This window comes from Natator depressus, chromosome 8 (assembly GCF_965152275.1).
Source record: "Natator depressus isolate rNatDep1 chromosome 8, rNatDep2.hap1, whole genome shotgun sequence".
Classification (NCBI taxonomy): Eukaryota; Metazoa; Chordata; order Testudines; family Cheloniidae; genus Natator; species Natator depressus.
The window spans coordinates 45,456,240-45,476,890 of record NC_134241.1 but is presented as its reverse complement, the minus strand read 5'-3'; the positions used below and the strand labels follow the sequence as shown (position 1 = coordinate 45,476,890).

At 46.0% G+C, this 20,651-nt stretch overlaps 1 protein-coding gene and 1 long non-coding RNA gene across 2 annotated transcripts in view; one reads left to right on the top strand and one right to left on the bottom strand.

Moving 5' to 3' along the window:
• The window catches only part of LOC141992169 (uncharacterized), a 28,993-nt gene extending 10,214 nt beyond the window's left edge, over nucleotides 1-18,779 (top strand). Inside the window, exons 3-4 of the long non-coding RNA XR_012640542.1 lie at nucleotides 13,023-13,110; nucleotides 18,507-18,779. This is a non-coding gene — a long non-coding RNA (uncharacterized LOC141992169). The remainder of the gene's footprint in view (nucleotides 1-13,022; nucleotides 13,111-18,506) is intronic.
• VAMP4 (vesicle associated membrane protein 4) overlaps nucleotides 7,594-20,651 on the bottom strand; it is a 40,375-nt gene continuing 27,317 nt past the window's right edge. The window contains exons 6-8 of the mRNA XM_074960905.1: nucleotides 19,850-19,929; nucleotides 17,174-17,225; nucleotides 7,594-11,689 (exon numbers count right to left, since the gene is read on the bottom strand). Of these exons, the coding sequence (XP_074817006.1) occupies nucleotides 11,661-11,689; nucleotides 17,174-17,225; nucleotides 19,850-19,929 (161 nt within the window). The 3' untranslated portion in view covers nucleotides 7,594-11,660. The remainder of the gene's footprint in view (nucleotides 11,690-17,173; nucleotides 17,226-19,849; nucleotides 19,930-20,651) is intronic.

The following is a 20,651-nucleotide window of genomic DNA, read 5'->3' as shown; positions in this document are numbered from 1 at the left end:
GTTGCCCTGTTCTCCCCCTCCACCCCGCAAAACCATCATTTCAGTTTTCCACTGGAAAAATTTTGGTCTAATCAACTTTTTCCTGTGGAAAAATTCAGTTGTGTGGAAATCCCATTTTCCATTGAAAAACATATTTTGACAGAAAAGTCCAGCCAGCTCAAATAAATAATCAAACCAAATGAGTATAAGAAACAGGTACACCCTATTCGAAATAGCAGCCACTCCCACATCCTTACCATACTGCAAGTTCTGTATAAAGAGAGGTCTGTAAACACGCTGCAACTACATTGCAATGCCCTTGGTGGGGATGGCACATGGTGAGGTGGCTGTATATGAGATCTCCGCTTCTAAAGCGACTTCCTGCCCCCAATAAGCCATTCAATCCTTTAGCCCGCTTTCTAAATAAACATTCCCCAAAGCCTGTAGCTCATGATGAGCCGCCTTAGCCTTCAGCTATGCGGGCCAGTTATGGGAGGATTTGTTGAGGCAGAAGGAAGCAATATGTTATAATGCTGATAAGTACCTCCTGGCTGGCCATGCTGGCTCTCCCTGAGCATTCACCACACTGGCAACTTCTGCTTCCAGCATTAAAAGCAGACTGGCCCTAGGTTTCATTACTGACCACGCCTTTGTAATGACTGTATTGGTGGAGGCGCCCTTTGCACTTTATTGTGCGATGTCAGTGCATACAAAACCCCACCGGGCATTTGCTGTTATGGCACCATCCCTCCCTAAGCTTGTATTGCAGCTGTTTGAATCCTAAGCCTCCTGCAGAGAAGTAGTTGGAGCCTGTAGGATTGCTAGTGATGTAGCATTTTTAGGGTTCGGGCCTGCCACTGCCAAACATTAACTAGCTGGATTTTGCCCTAATTATTTGTACAGCATTTTGCAGCTGCCTTATCTAAATACCCCAGCGGGAGGTGGTATTCCTGTCTGACTGAATGGGACAGAGCCATCAGTCAACCGAGCCCTTAGTTTTCAAGTGTCCATTAACTTTGATTACCTCAACTTTTATAGTTGCCTAGGCCCCACTCCTCAAAGGTATGTAGGTGCCTAACTCCTACTGAAATCATTGGACATTAGGGGCCTAAATACTTGGAGGACTTGGGCGACAGAGGCTAGTTTTCAGAAGGGACTCCTTGATGCTGTCGGCAGCTCCTGGCAGAGAATGGGCATCACCACCACATATGGGTTCTGGGCCTTGGTTATATGGGCAGCAGAGCTAGGACTAGCCCCTCGCTGTCCTGAGCCCTGTCTGCTGGCCCACACAACCTTGCTGGCTACTGTCCACTCCTGTTATGTTTCACCCTGGGCACCGTATTTCTGCAATGTGCTGCCTGAAGGGCTAACGCAAAGCAGGTGCTGTCCCCCTCTTCCCCCGGCACAAGGCAAGATGCAGCGATGAGTCCTCTTAATGGCATAAATGTGTACAGTGCCCGTGTTTCAAACACACCCATTATCCACAGAGCCTGCCTTTGGACGCTCTCTCAAGCCTATGTCTGCATGAGCCAGGCACTGGCAGGGCTGCAGTTGCCTGCGGCTGCTCTTCCATTCATGTCAACAGGTTGGCGCGATTTCGTGGGAATGTTTGTATTGCACTTGGTGGGAGCAGCTCAGGCACTACACAAACAGGCTTAGCTGAAACAACTCAACCCCCAGCCAACAGGACAGCTGGGACCACAACCTGCCCAGAGCAAAGCTGATCACTTGGCTAGGGCCTCAGGGGGCATTGGGGAGAGAGTTGTGACTTAGCAATTCCTTGGCTCGTGTTGGTTGCTTCCAGCCTTCACATGTTTCTAAAACTATTTTGATTTATATATAACGGTCTGAGGCTGCGGGGTACACCGCAGGGCCACTGGCTAAAGCCTGCTGCCACGGGTGCAGGAGCAGCACTTGCTGAATAGTTTGGGAAGGAGAGGAAAAATCCAACCTTTGTCATCTGAAAATGTGATCAAAGCCAACTCCTCCCAGGTAGATGCATGGGGGAAGGGGGAGTTGTGAGTGGTGATTCTGTATCTCTGAATAGCATCGCGATGGAGCCATCAGGCTGACAGAACTCCTCCAGCTCCACAAATTTTGGCCTCTAAAGGCAGCAGTGTGTGGGGAGGGGAAGGAGGAGACAAGGGAGTGGCAGGTTTCTTATAGGTGATGGCAGGGCACCTCCCTAGCTTTAATTCATTCGCCTGGAACATGCCAGTCAGTTCATGATTGGATGGAGAAAAAAACCTCCCCAACTAAGCTAGTTGATAAACAATGCTCTGCGTGCCTGGGAAAAACAAAACAAGGTGCAAAAATTCAGTGCCAGCTTAATAGAGAGAGAGGCCCAAATGCCAGCGGGAGGTTAGAGAGAGAGTGCAAAAATCCAGTCTAGCCTATTGTTTTATACTGATGCCCATCACCGTGGTGTCGGATCACCTTCCCCCTAAAATAATAGCAGTAGTGAAGGCTCTATTGGACTTCATGGCTCCCTGGCTCTGCTGGGGCAAGAGCTCTGCTTGGGGTCAGGTGGGATGGTTGTTAGCTGATTGTTTTGTGTCGGAGATGGTATGTGGGCAGATGTGGCTGCCAGTGCGGGGCTATGGGGGCTTTTTTGAAGAGGAAGGAATCCCACCAGAATACTATCAGCTGAGAGACACAATTACACACCTTTACTGTCTCCTTTGGCAATCCCATCCACTGGAACTCTCCCTTCTGGACATGAAGCAACAAGAGCGAAGCTGTGACAGATGCTAGCGCTCATTGTTGATCACCAGGCTTCACAAAGCCACATCTGGAATAAAGGGCCTGCTGCCTGAGTGGAAAGCAGGAGATCCCATGGCTACAGAGCACCGCAGGTGAACAACAGGGGCAGTGCCCAGGAAAGCAGAGCACCCTGGGAAGACTCTGCCCTGACCATGGGTAAGAAGGGCTGACAGAAGGTGCCAGGAGCAGCAGTTAAACTAGGTAGGTGGCACAACAGCCAGCATGGGAGCTGCCACATGCTCCATCCTGCTACTCCTGTCCTTGGGGGTAGGGGTGGCCAAAATTCTTCAGGGGCTCATGCAGATCCACCAGTCTCAATCTGGTGTTATGGAGTTTTTACAGCTGAAAACCCAGAAAGCTGCTTGATTGTTTCTTGGCCAGCTTGTGAGATTTGAGCATCTTGCCAGTTGTATCTGGAGGCACTGAGCTTCTTATGGGATGACCCCATGGAAGGAGAGGGAGCATGTTGTAATGTCCAGAGGACAGGATTCGGAATAAGAGCTGGGTTCTAATCCCTATTTTGCCACTGATATGCTACATGACCACGGCAAAATCACTTGCTCTCTGGCCATGTCTTTGCCACTAGAGGAGGCTGAATCGGTTTCCTTGTTCAGCTTCCAATGGATGGAAGGGGCAGCAAGAAGAGCACGAAGAAAGAAGAGCACGAAGAGCAGCAAGGGGCAGCAAGGAAGGGGCAGCAAGAAGAGCACGAAGAATCACTTGCTCTCTGGCCATGTCTTTGCCACTAGAGGAGGCTGAATCGGTTTCCTTGTTCAGCTTCCAATGGATGGAAGGGGCAGCAAGAAGAGCACGAAGAAAAACTATGGTGCCTTAACTCAACCTTAAAGCTTATGCTCAAATAAATTGGTTAGTCTCTAAGGTGCCACAAGTACACCTTTTCTTTTTGCGAATACAGACTAATACAGCTGCTACTCTGAAACTTTACACAACCTGTGGCTAATGAGGTGACTCTTCCATCTTTCAGGGAGTGGAACGAGACAGTGATCTAAACTTCAGGGTTTGAGTAGCGTGTTGATGGCCAACCCTGCCATCATCTTTGGTGTGGTATGTGGCAAATGACTGGATAATCTGCTGTGGTTTTCAATTATGCAGACAGATTTTCTGCAAATACTTGCCTCAAGGAGTGTTTTTGATGTATTCACCAGATCCTCAAAGAGCCTAGAAATCAGTGGGAGTTAAGTGCCCAGGTAGCCTTGAGGATCCAGGCCTAGATTTTTAACAAACAAGTTTATGAACTATAGAGCTTGATAACATGGAAAGAGATAACTACCAGACAACATACACAACATAATGGAAATCTTTGACCTGAGGAACTGTCTGAAGCTAAACGTGTAGGCTAGATTTAATGTAATTAACATGCTTTCTGCTCCAGCCTACTCTTCTCGCTGATGCTTCCTTTGTGAAGTTAGGGAGACATTAGAAAACGAAGAAATGTATTTCTCCTGAATACTACAAGGCGAACTTTTTTAAAGCTTCTACAATTAAATGCAACACCAGAGCCGGAGGCCACCAAATATCAAAGGGTGTTAAATTAAACGCATGGTCTGCAAGGATTCCAGGAATGATCTCCATGCCATGTGTAGAACGAGGATTTAAACCATTCTAGAACTACAGGGATTAGGATGAGACCTGCCTCGTAGCAGATTATCTCACATCTACCTAGTGCAGGGTTTCCTGCAGCTTTCCCGGAAGTATCTGGTGCTGACCACAGTCAGAGACAGAATCCTGGACTTGCTGAAGCATGTGTCTGACCCAGTCTAGCCACCCCTATGGGAAGTCATCTAATTCAGGAGAGTTTTTCTGAGTAACTGGCTACTGTGTTAACTGAAATGGGAACATATATTCCAAGGCCAGAAGGGTCCACTCTAATCTAGCCTGACCTCCTGGACAACACAGGCCAGAGAACTGCCCCCACAGTAACGTCTAGAGCAGATCCTTTAGAAAAACATCCAGTCTTGATTTACAAATTGCCAGTGATGGAGAATCCACCCTGACTCTTGGTAAATTGTCCCAGTGGTTAATTACCCTCAGTGTTAAAGCATGAATTTTTATTTCCAATCTGAATTTGTCTAGCTTCAGCTTCCAGCCACTGGAGCTTATGATATCTTTGTCTGCTAGACAGAGGAGCCCATTGCTAAAAATGTTTTCTCTATGTGGGCACTTAGACTGTCAACCAGTCACCTCTAAACCTTTGTTAAGCACAATAGATTGTCCTGTGAAGCACATTTTCCTTTAATCATTCTTGTGGCTCTTCTCTAACCCCTCACCACTTTATCATCCCCTTGAACTGTGAACACCAGAACGGGACACAGGATTCCATTTGCATCAGGGCCAAATACAGAGGTAAAATAACCTCTCTTTTCATAATCGAGATTCCCCTGTTGATGCATCCAAGGATTGCATGAGCCCTTTGGCCAGTGTCACACGGGGAGCTCATGTTCAGCTGATTATCCACCATGCCCCCGAAATCTTTTTCAGGAGTCACCGTTTCCCAGGATAGAGTCCCCCCTCCTGCACATATGACCTACAATCTTTTTTCCCAGATGTAGATATTTACATTTAGCCATATTAAAACGATGTATCACCCCCCCTTGCACAGGAAAGAGCCTCACCGAAAGGGTTTCTTCCCCTCTCTACCAACCATGATTCTAAACATGTCGCTGACTGTCAGTATCTTCCTCAACAGGGCTCTGTATATCACATGACTGGCCCAGCCGTTGGGGTGTCATTTCATGACGTTTCAATGGGCGGGCTTTCTTCCAACTGTGCCCCATCTCCTCTCTGCGACCTTTGGGAGGCAGGGATGCATTAGCATCCCATTGTACAGATAAGGGGAAACTGAGGCACAAAGAGACTAAGTGACTTGTCCATGGTCACATGGAAGTCTGTGGCAGAGCAGGAAATTGAACATGGGTATCCCTGCCCAACCATCCTTCCTCCCCAACACAGCAGGGAGCCAGTAGTAACTGAAATGCTAATAGAAAATTCATTCCAGGAATGAGTTGCAGGCAAAGATTTGCCAGAGAGAGAAAAATAACGAGCCTTTATATAACCAGCTTTGTCCAGCCCCTGAAACTAATTAAAGGAGAAATTCATACCCATTTTTGTATCCAGCTACCCCAGCTCGATGGACTGTCACTCCTTAGCTCAAAGGATTCTACTGAAGTGGAAAAAAATTTGTTTTTACAGGAAAACAATGTAAATTAAAACTGGAAAAGGACAAAAGTTTAGTGGAGGCCAATACAGAGACGCAAGTTAGTTTTGTACACAGAAAAAAATACTGACCTAATCCAACCAAGTGCAAGACGAAGATGATTCAGTGGAGTGTGTTGACCCAGGAATGATGCCCTCAATCAGCTGTGGACTGAGCAGGGCTCTCTCATTCCCACAAAAAAGGTTGCTCCTAGATTAGAAGTGAGTGGGCTTCCAGGCCCATAGACAGGAGTGGCTAAAACTTGCAGGAGGCAGGCAAAAGCTTCTAGACAAGAGAGCTGCTTTTCGGTAACTTACTTTCTTTGAACTGCTGCACTTCAGAGCCAGGTCAGTGATGCCTGCTGTAGTATTCACATAGGCGGCTCAGTTTAACAAGGATGTCTCTTTGCTAGAAGTACCAGCGCTGGCCATGTTGGAAAGCACAGTCACGTGAGCCCGATTCTGCTCTTACCGTCACCAGTATAAAATCAACATCACTCCCTGAGAACAATGGGTTACACTTACACGGGAAGTGAGAGGAGAAGTGGGTCCAGGACTGAGCTCAGGAACCTAGGAAGAGGCCTTCTTCCAAGGCCGCAAGCACGGAGAAGGCTACGGGCTATGTAGATAATAGAAGGCTTTCTATTCTCATGCATTCCCCATCTGAACCCTGAGTTTGACTATGGACTAGGATTGCACATTAAACCTTAATCAGGTTACTGTAGCACCAGGAAGTACTTTTAAAGGGAGTTTAATGCATAGCTAACTATACTTCCAAGAATAATTCCTAAAAATTATCTTGGATCCTAAAACACGCTAAAGATATCCCTGCTGAGCTTCACCCTCTGCACCCAGGCCCCCAGCCGAACCCCACCTCCCGTGCATCCGGACCCCCACATCTGCACCCAGATCACCCCCCAATGAGCCCCTCTCCCCCTGCATCCAGACCATTCCCATTGAGCCCCCCCACACTCAAACCCTGACAAGTTCCACCCCCCCACACCCACAAAGCCCCACTCCCCCAGCATTGGGACCCCCTGCCGAGCCCCCCCCCCACCCAGACCCCCCTGCCGAGCCCACTGCCCTCCACCACCTGCACCCAGGCCCCCACCCCACAAAGCCCCACTCCCCCAGCATTGGGACCCCCTGCCGAGCCCCCCCCCAGACCCCCCTGCCGAGCCCCAACCACCTGCACACGGACCCCACCCAATGAGCCTCTGTGCATCCAGAGCCCCTCCACACCCAGACCCCCCACTGAGCAACCCGCACCCAGACTGCCCCACACAGAACCCTCTCACCCCACATCTGGATCTCCCCACACTAAGCCCCTCCACACTTGGATCCTGCCAGGCTGAGCCTGCCCGCCCCACACCTGGATTGGGGGCCAGGGCTGGGCATGAATGCAAGACTCTATACCTCTCGCTCGCTATCACAGTGCACCTGGTGCAGAGGGGCAGGGCCCAGGGATGTTTCTGGGGCAGGCCTGGCCCTTGTGCTAGGTCAGGGTCGGGTGCAGCGTCACCGCCGAGTCCATGTGCTGGGCGAGGGGGAATGGAGGGTGATCTCCACTGCCATGCTGGAGCCTCCACATTTATTTATTGACAAATAAAATATGCAGAATTTTAAAATATTGTGTGCAGAATTTTTATTTTTTGGTGCAGAATTCCCTCACGAGTATCAAATGAACTTTATAAGTAATTTTTTTTTAAATTCAGACTTGTTCTCTGTTTGAATTCAGTACCACATAAGCTTCCCATAGTGACAAATTCATTTTCACTCCCATTCATACAGCCCTGAGAGAAGGACCTGAATACTTACTTAGACATCAGCAAAACTAACTAAAATCCAATGGGGCAAGGGAAAAGTCTGCCCTTGATTACACCCATGCAAACCCACTGAATACACACTGCAGTTGCACAGGTGCAGCGTAGGAATTGCTCAGACCCATGGTCCATCTAATCCAGTTTTATCTCAGATGCTTCAGAAGAAGCTAAAAGAATCTGGCGAAAGGCAGATGTAGAATACTCTTCGCTCAGGAAGGTTTCATCTTAATCCCTTCTAGTGGGAATGACAAACTGTGAAGCAAGAGGTTTTTATTCCTTCCATTTCAAAGCATGATTTCTGCTCCCAGGATCTCTGTAACTGTTTATGCATAAGCAGGGGAAAAACCACAGCTTGACTTTCAGATCCCAGGCTAAGTTTGCAGGATTGGCAGTTTAAAAAAGCCATCTCTTTCTATGTGACCTGAGCAAATGGGTTTTGTGATCTGTAACATGACCATGCCGTGTTATTTTTCACCACTTTTGGGGAGTGAGCTGCTCTCTCGTAGAAGCTGGAGTTGTGTGCAAGGAGTGGACAGCATTTTTGCTATTAATATGCTGTTCTTATTTTTAGGCAGCACATTTTGTTTGACTACCATCGTGTGACCCATCACAGTAATCTAGTACCAGATGTATGGTGTAGTGGGAGACTGTGAAAGTGAATCTTTTAATCCTTCCCCTGTAGTCTTGACCTCCTGGCTCTGGTTTCTCCATGATGCATCCTTTTCACTCCTGTTTGTATAAGTGCGTAGAGATACATCTGTCTGGTAAGCCCTGCTCTTTGAAACATCAAGAATAGAGTGAGAATTCTCACAAGGCCCATCACTTAGCACTCATCTCTCAACTGAGTGTCTTCAGATAGATGAAAAGTACTCTTAAGAGGACTATGTCCCACCCAGGAGCAATGATGGCTTTGGTTATCAAAGGAAAAAAGAGGCAGCTGAAATTTCTTGAAGCATGAAAAACACCGTCATGTTTTGATCTCAAAAGGCCAAGCAAACAGATTACAATTTCTCAGAACACTGACTTCAGAGCCCAGAATAACCAGGAGGCGTCAGCCTGAAGGGCAACTCTTCAGAGGGGTAGAAGGAAAAGCTGTGAAGTGCCTGAAAATAGGGGCTTATGAAAGTGCCTCCAACTAAAACTTCAGTACTGGCACAGTACAGTCTCTCCCAGGCTTAACAAGGACTGGTGTGGCATCTACTAGTGAAATCTCCTTATGTGCCAACCAGGATAGGATTGTAGGAAGTCTTATAGCCAATCATTTTTCTACCTTCCCAGAGGGGCCGGCACCAGCTGGCACTGCAGGTTGGAGGAGAGCATTCTTGCTGCTGCCTCAGCTGATGGTCACAGTCCTGAGCCCACAGGAAGCCTGCAAGAATTTCTATTTTAAATGCCCCAACCACACCTCCAACTCACCTGTGGCACTAACTTTGGCTGCTGTTTTCTTCAAGTGGCTGTGGGACATCAACAATGCATCCAATGTGGGGTGGAGGTAAACCAGGTCTGGGCTGTCCTGCAGGCGTGGGCCATTTAAGAAAATCTTTAACTCGTAGCTCGCGCTTGCATTGTGCAAATCAAATATGCTAGAAATGGTCTTGGAAAAGCTTAGCTACAGGTGCCATTGACTATAGTAGCCTGCCATGAGCTTCAGATCATCAGTCAGGACCTCGTCTCACTCATCTTCTTTCAGTCTGAGCTGGTCATCAGGAGCAGGGATCTTGAAGATTCTGGGCATTACCACCACTCTTGTGCGGAGGACGAGATATGGCCCAGGAGCTTGTAGCAGGACTGCAGGTTTTCTGTCACGACAGTAGGGGCAGTCAGAGATCAGGCTTGGTCACCTCTGACATTCCTACTTTCCTCACACAGAGTGCTGTCTGCCCATTGTTTGCTGGGCCAGGCTTTTGCCAAGGACCATGTAGTGTTCTGCTTTCCATGGCACATTTGCTGGAGGACCAGTTCCTGGCAGCAGCCATGTGGTCTGTGAAAACCTGTTTGGTCACAAACTCACTGCAGTCTGGCAGCCTCACAAACCTTAGGAGTTAGAGAATTCATATAGGAAAGCAGCCCAGTGTTTGCCCCTGGGTAACTGCAGGCTGAAGAGGTATTCTAAAAAAAGGTCATAATTCAAGCAGTAGGGTCTTCCACAGCTTCAGTCCTCAGCTATGAAAACTCCACTGGACCAACAGCTGGCTCTTTCAGCTAAAGCCAGAGTCCTTTTCCTGCCGGACTGGTTCTCTGAGAGTTGATAGGATAGTCTAACTGATGTGATTATCAATGGGTAGCTAGAACACACATCTATAGCTTTGACAGCAGTAGGGGAGTGGAAGAACAATAGTGAGGGAAACACACAGCTCTTATATATGGGCTGAGCTCTGCAGGTCCTAGCACCTGCTACTGCAGCCCTTATTGCCTCATTTTGTAGCTGACTTTAATCTACCCTTTTCAAATTTACATCTCTGACCATCTTACAGCAGCCCTTTCTCAACAGTGGCACTGGAGAACTAGCATGTTTCCTCTGAGCCCCTCCTACATTCAGCTTTCTATGTACACACTCCTCTTTGCCATTACGCATTACATGTTTAAGATTTTTAGAGAGAGGAAGGGTGGCTCTGACTTTTGCATCCCTGTACAGATGAAACAGTGGGAAGGTAAATATGCACATTAGCTCTGAGAATCACGGATAGTCGCCTATTCAGCCGTTAAAGAGACTTTGCATGTTTCCAGGAAGTGGTGCTGGAACTTTTAGAGTGGGGATGACATCTGTCCACGCCCCCCGCTGCTCCCTAGAGCTGGGCCATGGCTCCAGGAAGAGGGGATATGGACAGTGGTAAGGGGGCCAAGGCTGGGTGTGGTTGTGGAGCCCTAGATGCAGGGCTGGAAGCGGAGCCCTGCGTAAAACCTGGGGGTGCTGCAGCACCTCCTGCCCCCACATCTCTAGTTCCCACGCCTATGTGCCCAAGAGGAGGACATGTTCCTTCAATCAAGTTAAAAAGTAACACAAATGCAGGCACACTTCTAATGCAGTTCTTCAGTCACCAAGGCATCAAACTGATCATATTTAAAAATCATCGATCTAACTTTGGTGTAATAAGACAGCAGAAAGCTGATCTCCTGTGGATTCCTGATAACCTATGACCACTTTCACTACTTAGACCCCCCACTACAGACAGGTAAACCAGCATGTTTTTCAAATCTCCTCCTGCCACCTGTCACGCTCTGGCATTCTGCAAATCACAAGATGCATTTCCCCCCCGCAGAAAGCCAGAAAAGATTGACCAGGAGTTCCACACTTACAGTCAAAAATAGGTTTAGTGGAATGTCTTTAGTCACAGCTGTAAGCAGCGATACTGAAAACACTTAGCTTGCACATCTCCATGACAGTACAGAAAGTCTCTTGGTTTGCAGAACCTAATTGTTTTTTTAAAAAAACCATGAGAAAGTGACATCCTTGCAATTATTCACAGAATGGTTAGATTCCCTTTAACATAATGCTACTTTCTTCCTCCTTCACTTGCATGAAACAACTGAGCTCCTACCTTCGGCAGCTGGCGGTAGGAAACGGTGTTTAAATTATAAATAACCTCATTACTACTTAACTATATATACAAATAAAATGTATTAGCAAGTAGCTAGTTCCAAACTGGGATTCCTGGAATATAGCAAAAAAATAGGGTTTGGGCATTCAACCTTGTTATAAATCAATGTATGTGAAAAAGGGTCATTTGGCAGTTCTCAGAATGCCCTAGTTAGAACTGGCTACTTGCCTCTTTTGCCATCTTGAAAAAGAACACCTCAGCTATATACATAATGTTTCATTTAAATTACACAGCAGTTCTTATCATCCCAGAGCCGCTTCCATGGACATCTCCAGCCATCAAGTCAAGTGTGGTATTTCAGGATGATAGGTACTGTAAGAGAGGGAAAAAACAAAACAAGTCTTTAAAACCATACATATACAAACCTAACATCGATCAGTGTCAGAGCTGCAGACGAGAAAAAGAAAAGGTTACTCGGCTTGTGCAGTAACTGTGGTTCTTCCAGATGTGTCCACCTATGGGTGCTCCACTTCTGGTGCACATGCGCCTCGCAAGCCCTTGATCAGAGATTTTCTATTAGCAATGTCCGTTCAGTCCACACATGCGTTCTATACAAGCTCGTGCCGCACTCCGGCATAGGGCTGTACGGGTGAACCACCCTCAGTTCCTTCTGTATCCGAACGTCCAACAAAAACGGAGGGGAAGGAGGGCGGGAATGGAGCACCAGTAGGGAAACATCTCCAAGAACCAGAGTTATTGCACAAGGTGAGTAACCTTTTTATCTTTTTCAAGTGGCGTCCCAATGCACGCTCCATTAGGTGACTCCCGAGCAGTATCCTCACCAGGAGCAGGGGCTTCAGAATCCAGTGCAAGACTGAAGACGGTACAGCAGAACCAAGCACTGCATCAGATCCGATGGCATGAACCAAGGCATAGTGTTTAGAAGAGGCACGCACTGAGGTCCACTTAGCAGCTCTGCAGATCTCAGACAGGAATGTTTCTGAGTAATGCTGTGGAACTTGTTTGTGATATGGTAGTATTATCCTTTGGGGTGGCAAAACACCAGCCGCATCATAGCAAGTGGTAATACACCCAGAGATCATCTCAAAAGTCTCTGTGAAGAGATCATGGACCCCTTTGATCTTTCTGCAATGAAGACAAGTATATGTGATTTCCAAAGTTGCTTGGGCCAATCCAGATAGGAGGCCAATGCTCATTGTACATCTACTGTATGAAGGGAAGTCCCCTGCTGAGATTTATGTGGGTTAGGAAAAGGTACCAGCTGATGAATAGACTGGTTAAGATGGAAATCCAACACCACCTTAGGTAAGAACTTTGGGTGTGGTCATAGCGAGACCTTGTCTTTGAAAAATATTGTAAATGGGGGGTCTGCCATCAAGATTCCAGTTTCTCCAACCCTACGGGCTGATGCGATAGCTACTAGAAAGGCCATCTTCATAGATAAGTGAAGCAAGGAGCAGGTTGCCATAGGTTCAAATGGAGGTCCCTTAAGGTATCAGAGTATCAGATTGAGATCCCAAGTTAGAGTAGGATCCTTAACCTGGGGATAAAGATTCCCCAGACCTTTGAAGGACATAGGGTGCACAAAAGTAGAAACCCCTCTGGTGAGGAATGAAAAGCTGATATCGCAGTGAGATGAACCTTTGGGATAAATGATAAACCCAATTTTTTTAAAATCCATCAGATAATCCAAGATGGCCGACAATAGAGAAGATTCAGGCACAAGGGAGTGATGGTGACACCAGTGGCTGAAACCTCTTCCATTTCTGAAGGTAAGTAATTCGAGTTGATGCCCTTCTACTGTTTAGAAGTAAAAACAGTAGACTTCTACAGCACAATCAAAAAAGCTAACAGAATGTTAGGAACCGTTGGGAAAGGGATAGATAATAAGACAGAAAATATCATAATGCCACAATATAAATCCATGGTATGCCCACACCTTGAATACCACATACAGGTCTGGTTGCCCCATCTCAACAACAACAAGATACATTAGAATTGGAAAAAGTACAGAGAAGGGCAACAAAAATGATTTGTGGTGTGAAACAGCTTCCATACAAGGAGAAATTAAAAAGACTGGGACTGTTCATTTTAGAAAAGAGACAACTAAGGGGATATAATAGAAGTCTACAAAGTCATGAATGGTGTGGAGAAAATGAATAAGGAAGTGTTATTTACCCCCTCCATATAACCCAATGAAATTAATAGGTAGAAGGTTTAACTTTAACAAAAGGAAGTATTTCTTCACACAATGCTCTGGAATTCATTGCCAGGGGATGTTGTGGAGGCCAAAAGTATAACTGGATTCAAAAAAGATTTAGGTAAGTTCCTGGAGGATAGGTCCATCAGTGGTTATTAGCCAAGATGGTCAGGGACGCAACCCCATGCTCTGGGTGTCCCTAAACCTCCAACTGCCAGAAGCTGGGACTGGACAACAGGAGATGGATCAATCAATAAATTACCCTGTTCTGTGCATTCCCTCTGAAGCACGTGGCACCAGTCAGTGTCAGAAGACAGGATACTGAGCTAGATAGAACATTGGTCTGATCCAGTATGGCCATTTTTATGTTCTTATAATTCGTAATTCTTGTATTCCCGTTGAGCAGGTGAATTCTAATCCAATGAGCCATCTAGGAGACATGCTCGTTTACAAGCATCCTCCACCAGTGGGGGTTGGAAAACAAAAATTCCCAGTCCTTCGGGGAACATTTTATTTTTTTATCCACCCCATTACAAGTTGGCAGTATGGTGGCAGGATTTTGCCACACAGTCTTTGCTGGAGCCAGGAGTGCTTCATTAATGGGTAGTGCAACCCAAGTGAGTGTCGCCAACTGCAGAACATCCAGGAGCTTGTGATGTGAGTGTAACTTCCTCGAAAGGTATCTAGAGGGTGTCCACCACCCTCTTCACAAGGTCCTGGAATTGACTAAGAGCATCGCCATCGATGGTGGAGGCATGTCTGCCTCAACTGGAGGCGAAGACAAAAAAAAAATAGGGTCCTGAGTGGTAGTCTTTTTGTACGCCCTAGCTTCCTGTCCTCAAAAGCCTCCTTGTGTTGGGGGTTTGGTGGAAGAGGATGTGGTACTCTAGTTTCCTGGTGTGGCGGAGCCAGAAGTCTGGCAAATTGCTGCTGATAAGCTGATAAGCGGCCAGTGGGGAGGCCCATATGGGAGAAGGGTTGGTACCCAGGACTGATCCCACCATCCCAGGCATGGGCAAGGAGCTTTGTCAAAGTATGGGTTCCAGTAATGAGGCAGAAGGGACTCCTGCACTGATAAGGAGAAGACTGACTGTCTCCTTCATCCTCTGCAATGTCCTCCAGTGGGCCCAGTAGAAAAGGGTAGAGAATCCTGTGGTACCAGGGAGCACTGGTCATCTAGAGACTGGCATCTTGCTACTGAGAGTCTTTTGGAACCCATAAAGAGCAGGGACACTGGTTCGTTTAACACTGATATGTCGCTGAAGTAACGAAACACCTGCGGTACCGGGTTGGTCAGTGCTGATGCAGCAGTTGGCTTGGGCGGTACTGTAGGTTTGCAGTGCATAGGCACCGGGGCTGAAGATGTGTACTTTGATTTTCTCAGTACCAACAGCGCCAAATGGGAAGGCACCGCTGGTAAGTTTGAAATAGACAGTGCTGATCTGGAGGCAGCTGATACTGGGGCCCTGCCAGTGCCGTGTTTCTCTGAAGTGCTCTGGGATGTCCCTGCTCCACTGGTACCAGAGGAGGAATCTTTCACCTCTCTGGTACAAGTCGAGAGTCAAGACCTCTGACACTGTAGACCTAGCACAAGATCAGGACTTCTTGGGAGTTGGCTGCATGGTGGGAGACCAAGCGCCTCCTCTTCAGAGCCTTCCCTGAGTCCCCTGAGATCTTCCCCCTCTTAGGCAAGACCTTAGCTGAAGTCGAAGGGGCACTGGATCTGCCTGGAGACAGATGTACGGGGTGGATGTCTCCAGACCTGACTTGGAAGCGAGTCAAAGGGAGCACTCCACCTGCAGCAGCTTCAGTTCGGTTCCCCATTCTTCTGAGCTCTAGATTTAAGAGCCAGGCGATAGTTACACCTCTGGGAGATATGGGATTCTCACAAGCAACAGATACATTTAGAGAGGCTGTCGCTGATTGGGATAGCCTACTGACAAGAGACGCAGCATTTGAAACCCGGTGAGCCAGGCATGCCCCCTGGATAGTTCCCTAATTGTGTGGTCCTGACAGGCCAAATAAGTTCCCCAGAAAAAATGGGAGAGGAAAAACTGAACCCTCTCACAGCTATTTAACTAATTCTGTATTAACAACGAATAACCCTAATTAGAAACACGACATTAGCTAAATAACTTCAAAACACACCGAGATGTGCACGAGGTGGACATGCTAGTGCTCTGTCTCAGGCCAAGGCAGGAGAGAAGGAAGTCAGAGTGGTGCTCCCACACAGCCCTATATACCCTCAGCATGCAGCACAAAATTGTATAGAGTGTATGTGCGGGCCAAATGGACACTGTTAACGGAAAACTTCCGATCCAGGATTAGGGAGGTGTATGTGCACCTAAGGTGTAGTACCCATACGGACACTACTTGCAGAAGAACCAGATTTCCTTAGTCAACCACGGGACCGCAAGTGAAAATTTATTTCCTTGTTCAAATGGATTCAGTTTGCATCCTGCGCAAATGCTACAGGGACAAGACCCCCTGCCTTTTTCATCCATTTCCAACTCCCCAAACCAAACCTGATGGGATTGTCCGTCAACGTCACTCCAGTCGCTAGCATTCCAGCTGTTGGCTCTAACTTTCACTTCCTGACTGTACATTTCAGCAGGATGAGATAGTCCCTAAGGATATCAGGTTTTTGCTTACTGCCAAGGCGGGGCCTTGCATAAAGCTACAACTGTACCACTGCTCCTGCATGGATGGGAGAATTTTCTCCCAAGGTCAGCAGCACAAGAAGGGCCTTGCTGTTGTGCGGCCTCCTGGGGGCCCCTTGTTAAAACTCAGCCATTCATCTCAGAGGAAGGGTGGAATGACTTCTCTGCCTCAGAGGAGCGCTCTCTCTGGTTATTGTTTATGTCACTGTAGTGCCTAGAGCTCCCATTGCACTAGGTGCTATAGAAAACATACAGGACAGGGAATTTGCACTCTAAATAGACATGACAGGCTAAGAGTGGGAGGGGAAACAAAGGCACGGAGAGGGAAGTGACTTGCCCAAGATCACACAGTAAGGTCGGTGGCAGGGCTTGGAATAGAACCCAGCTCTGAGACCCAGTCCTATACTCAAGCCACTGGCCCACACTGCGTGCCAGACATTATTATACAAGCCCCTTTTGAAGGGAGCTTGGTCTCGGAATAGAAAAACTGCCATAGATTACAGGTATTTTCAAACATTTTCTGAGAGAAGGTACCCCAGACCCTTTGGGTCTTCAGTCCATCTCCCTTCATCAGACTATGCAAGCTGATCACGGTGCTACACGCTGAGTTTCCAGGAATAGGGTATCTCTTTTGTTGAGAAAGTGCAACTCCATCTCCTGCCTTGGTAATGGTTATTAGAAGGTCTTTGCTTAAACGAGAGATTTCCCACACACTTGCCTGTAATCCCAGCATGGCAGGGGTTCAGCACAGGCAAAGGGAGTCTCTGGTTAAAATATTGGCTGCATGTGACTGAACATCCCTAAGAGCAAGACTTGGGGTCACTGGCAATTTCTGCTCAAGTACTACTGATCAGGTCACATGGGATGGCAAGGAAGTTTTAAGTGTCTATTTTAACATTATTTACAGCAAACAAAATGTTTCAATGTAAAAAGAACCACCCACCAACCATGCAGGAAAGGGTTGTCAATACTTACTGATGATCACTAGCAAGAGGATGACAGCAACCAAAGCTACAAGGGCCTTCATCTGCAAGAGGAGTGCAAAGACAGGCAGGAATTACCTTCCTGACATGAGACCGCATGTTTGGCTTGTTCTAAATTAAATGAGTCACCTTCCTGTTTAGATCCAGGACAAGATATCTGTTCCCCTATCCCAGAATACTGTCGATGCCACTCCACAGACCAGATGGAAGGGAGTGTATTTCAAACAAATCACTTGACACCAATTCAAACAAATCACTTGACACCAATTCCTACACCAGCTCTCTGGTGTCTCTTGGTTTAGAAGGCAGAAAGAAAGAGGGGAGTTTGGGGTAAGCTGCATACCTGATTTGGAAAAAACAACCCAATAAATCAACACAAGAGTGTATATAGATGTGACCATATACAACATCTATCAGGCACTAGAAAAATGTTCCCTGATACCTCAAACGCCAGGGCCAAATTTTTTCAAGCCTAAGTACCTAAAGTAACTCTCTCCCAAGTAACAGTGGCCTGATTTGCAAAGGGTTGAAAATTCTGGCCTGAGTTAAATGCTCTCCCTCTGCTCTGTCATCCTGAATCACCTTTGGAGCAAAGCTTTCTGCAGAGGGAAAGTACAGGGCACTGCACCGCTATCCATCTCAAAGAGCAGAGATGGTGACTGGGTCCGAGTTATAGAGCGACATTGATGGTCAACTGAATTACAGCCATGTGTGTGGGCACAATTGACATTAGTACTACACATAGATGGAAACTGGACTAGAAGATCCTCAGCACAACTGGAGATGTAACACCATGTGCTGCTAGAATAGACATGACTGTCGTTTTCAGTTGGAAGTGCAGCCAGCCCAGACAAACCAACACCATGTTTAGTGGATACTCATGGGCCAAGGCTGTATTATTAATTACACATTTTAAATGGTGTCCAAGCACTCTGCACTGCATTGGAATTTCTTCTACATTGCAGATGAACACAAAGCCACTTGTTCATAGTTTATAGATTCTAAGACCAGAAGGAGCGCCATTGTGATCATCTGGTCTGACCTCCGGCATAACAGAGGCCATAAGGCTTCCCTGAATTAATTCATGTTTGAACCAGATCAGATCTTTTAGAAAAGCATCCAATCTAGATTTTAAAATTTGCCAGTGATGGAGAATCCACCATTCTCCTTGGTAAGTTGTTCCAAAGGTTAACTACCCTCAGTTAAAAATATGCACCTCATTTCCAGTCTGAATTTCCCTAGTTTTAACCTCCACCCATTGCCCTTGTTAGACCTTTGTCTGCTACATTGAAGAGTCCTCTATTATCAAATGTTTGTTCCCTTAGAACAGCACAGTCGAGGAACACCCACTGCTCTGGATCATTATCGAGCAGAACCCGTCATCACCATGGACGCATGTCCCCTGGAATGGTGGATGAAGCATGAAGGGACATATAAATCTTTAGCGCATCTGCCACATAAATATCTTGCAATGCTGGCTACAACAGTGCCATGCAAATGCCTGTTCTCACTTTCAGGTGACACTGTAAACAAGAAGCAGGCAGCATTATCTCCTGAAAATTGTAAACAAACTTGTTTGTCTGAGCGATTCGTTGAAGTAGGACTGAGCGGACTTGTAGGCTCTTAAGCTTTACATTGTTTTTTTTTATTGCAGTTTTTTTGGTACATAATTCTACATTTGTAAGTTCAATTTTCATGATAAAGTTATTGCACTACAGTACTTGTATTAGGTGAACTGAAAAATACTATTTTTTTTGTTTTTTACAGTGCAAATATTTGTAAGCAAAAATAAATATAAAGTGAGCACTGTACACTTTGTATTGTGTTGTAATTGAAATCAATATATTTGAAAATGTAGAAAACATCCAAAATATTTAAATAAATGGTATTCTATTATTGTTTAACAGCACGATTAATTAATTGCAATTAATTTTTTTAATCGCTTGACAGCCCTAATTTTTAATTGTTCAGTTAATGTCTTGTACAAAATTTCAGTTTGCCTCAATTTAAAATAATCTCAGCATTTTGATATCTCAGTTAAGGATGTACAAAGAAAATCTAGAAAGGCAACTACAGAGCAAAGTGGCAGTGAGCTCAGACAGTTGTTTTCTGGTAACAATCCTGAAGGGTTTGCTCCTTGCATTGCTATTACTTAGCACTACCACTTTGCCCTTCCATAGCACCTTTCCTCCGATTTTAAAGCCCTTTGTAAAATACTCTTGTAGACCACATAATACCCCTGTGAATAAAGAGGAGTTGTTACTAACATGGCTGGGATTCCTATCCTCCAGTTGTCTCTCTCCTAAAGACATACTCACAGCTACTGTTGCCTCAACAGGCGTAAGTACAATACATTAATATAGGAATAGCAGCAGCACGGCCTTCAATACAGAGCTGAGGCCTGCAAAGATTATCTTCCCCAAACACATGATACTCCCATCTTCTCCAAGCAAAGGCTGCTTGAAGTCGACAGAGCAATGCTGATACTCATGGTCTCTGCCAGCCTCAGCTCTGGATTCAAGATAAGAGTGGCTGCAAAATGCCCCATCTTCATACAAGCTAGATAAAAATCTCAGATTCTTGCAACCTGCCCACGTTACTCTTAGTAGGGCCAAGTTTTAAGAACATGCATTAAGAAATCCACTCCTTCCCCTCTCCATTTACTCACCTTGCACCCTCGCCACCACATCTGTCTTCGAAGCTGTTTGGATCGGTTGCTGAACGCTGTTGCATTGTCTGATAAACTTTCTGTATCACATGGAGAGAGAAAAGAATTAAAGGCACAGCAGCACGGGCACGTCCAGAAGCACAAGCACATCAGAAAAAAGGCCCCTGGTTCTGCAAATTCACTTATTTTTAAACTATAAACTAGGCAACCAGGGAATATACAAAATTGCCAAGTGCTTCTGCATAATTATATTGAAATTCAGCATGCTGCATTTCATCAACATGCTGAATTTCACTAGCAACACAGTAGAACTTTGCCAACACAATGACTAGGAGAACTAATATAAATGGGGAATGTATCTGACAAATTGTAAGTGAACAGACAAGAAAAAAATCAAGACTACAGCAAGACAAAATGGTCTGCTAGTTTGCATAACTGTGGCAACACCATAAGTATACTAGAAACTGTAAAACTAATGGAAATCAGCACAAGACTTGATTGTAGTGTTCTGCATTTACACATTTCTCCTGAAACACAAGTGAAATTGCCAAGCGCTTAATGAGAATTGTTAGCTCTGCAGAATAGCAGAACAAGAATTAGTGAGGTTCCACAGTAACTTGTAAGGGTCCCAAATACATTATAACATATAAAGTCAAGTCTTTTATAAGTGGACCCTTCAGATTAAAAACACAAAAGGCTGAAAGAGGGAGAATTACATTTAAGTTGAAATATCCAGTAGGACTAAAACAAAAAACAAAAAAAACCACACCCAAAGTGTTGCCACAAGTGACCAGCTCAGGGC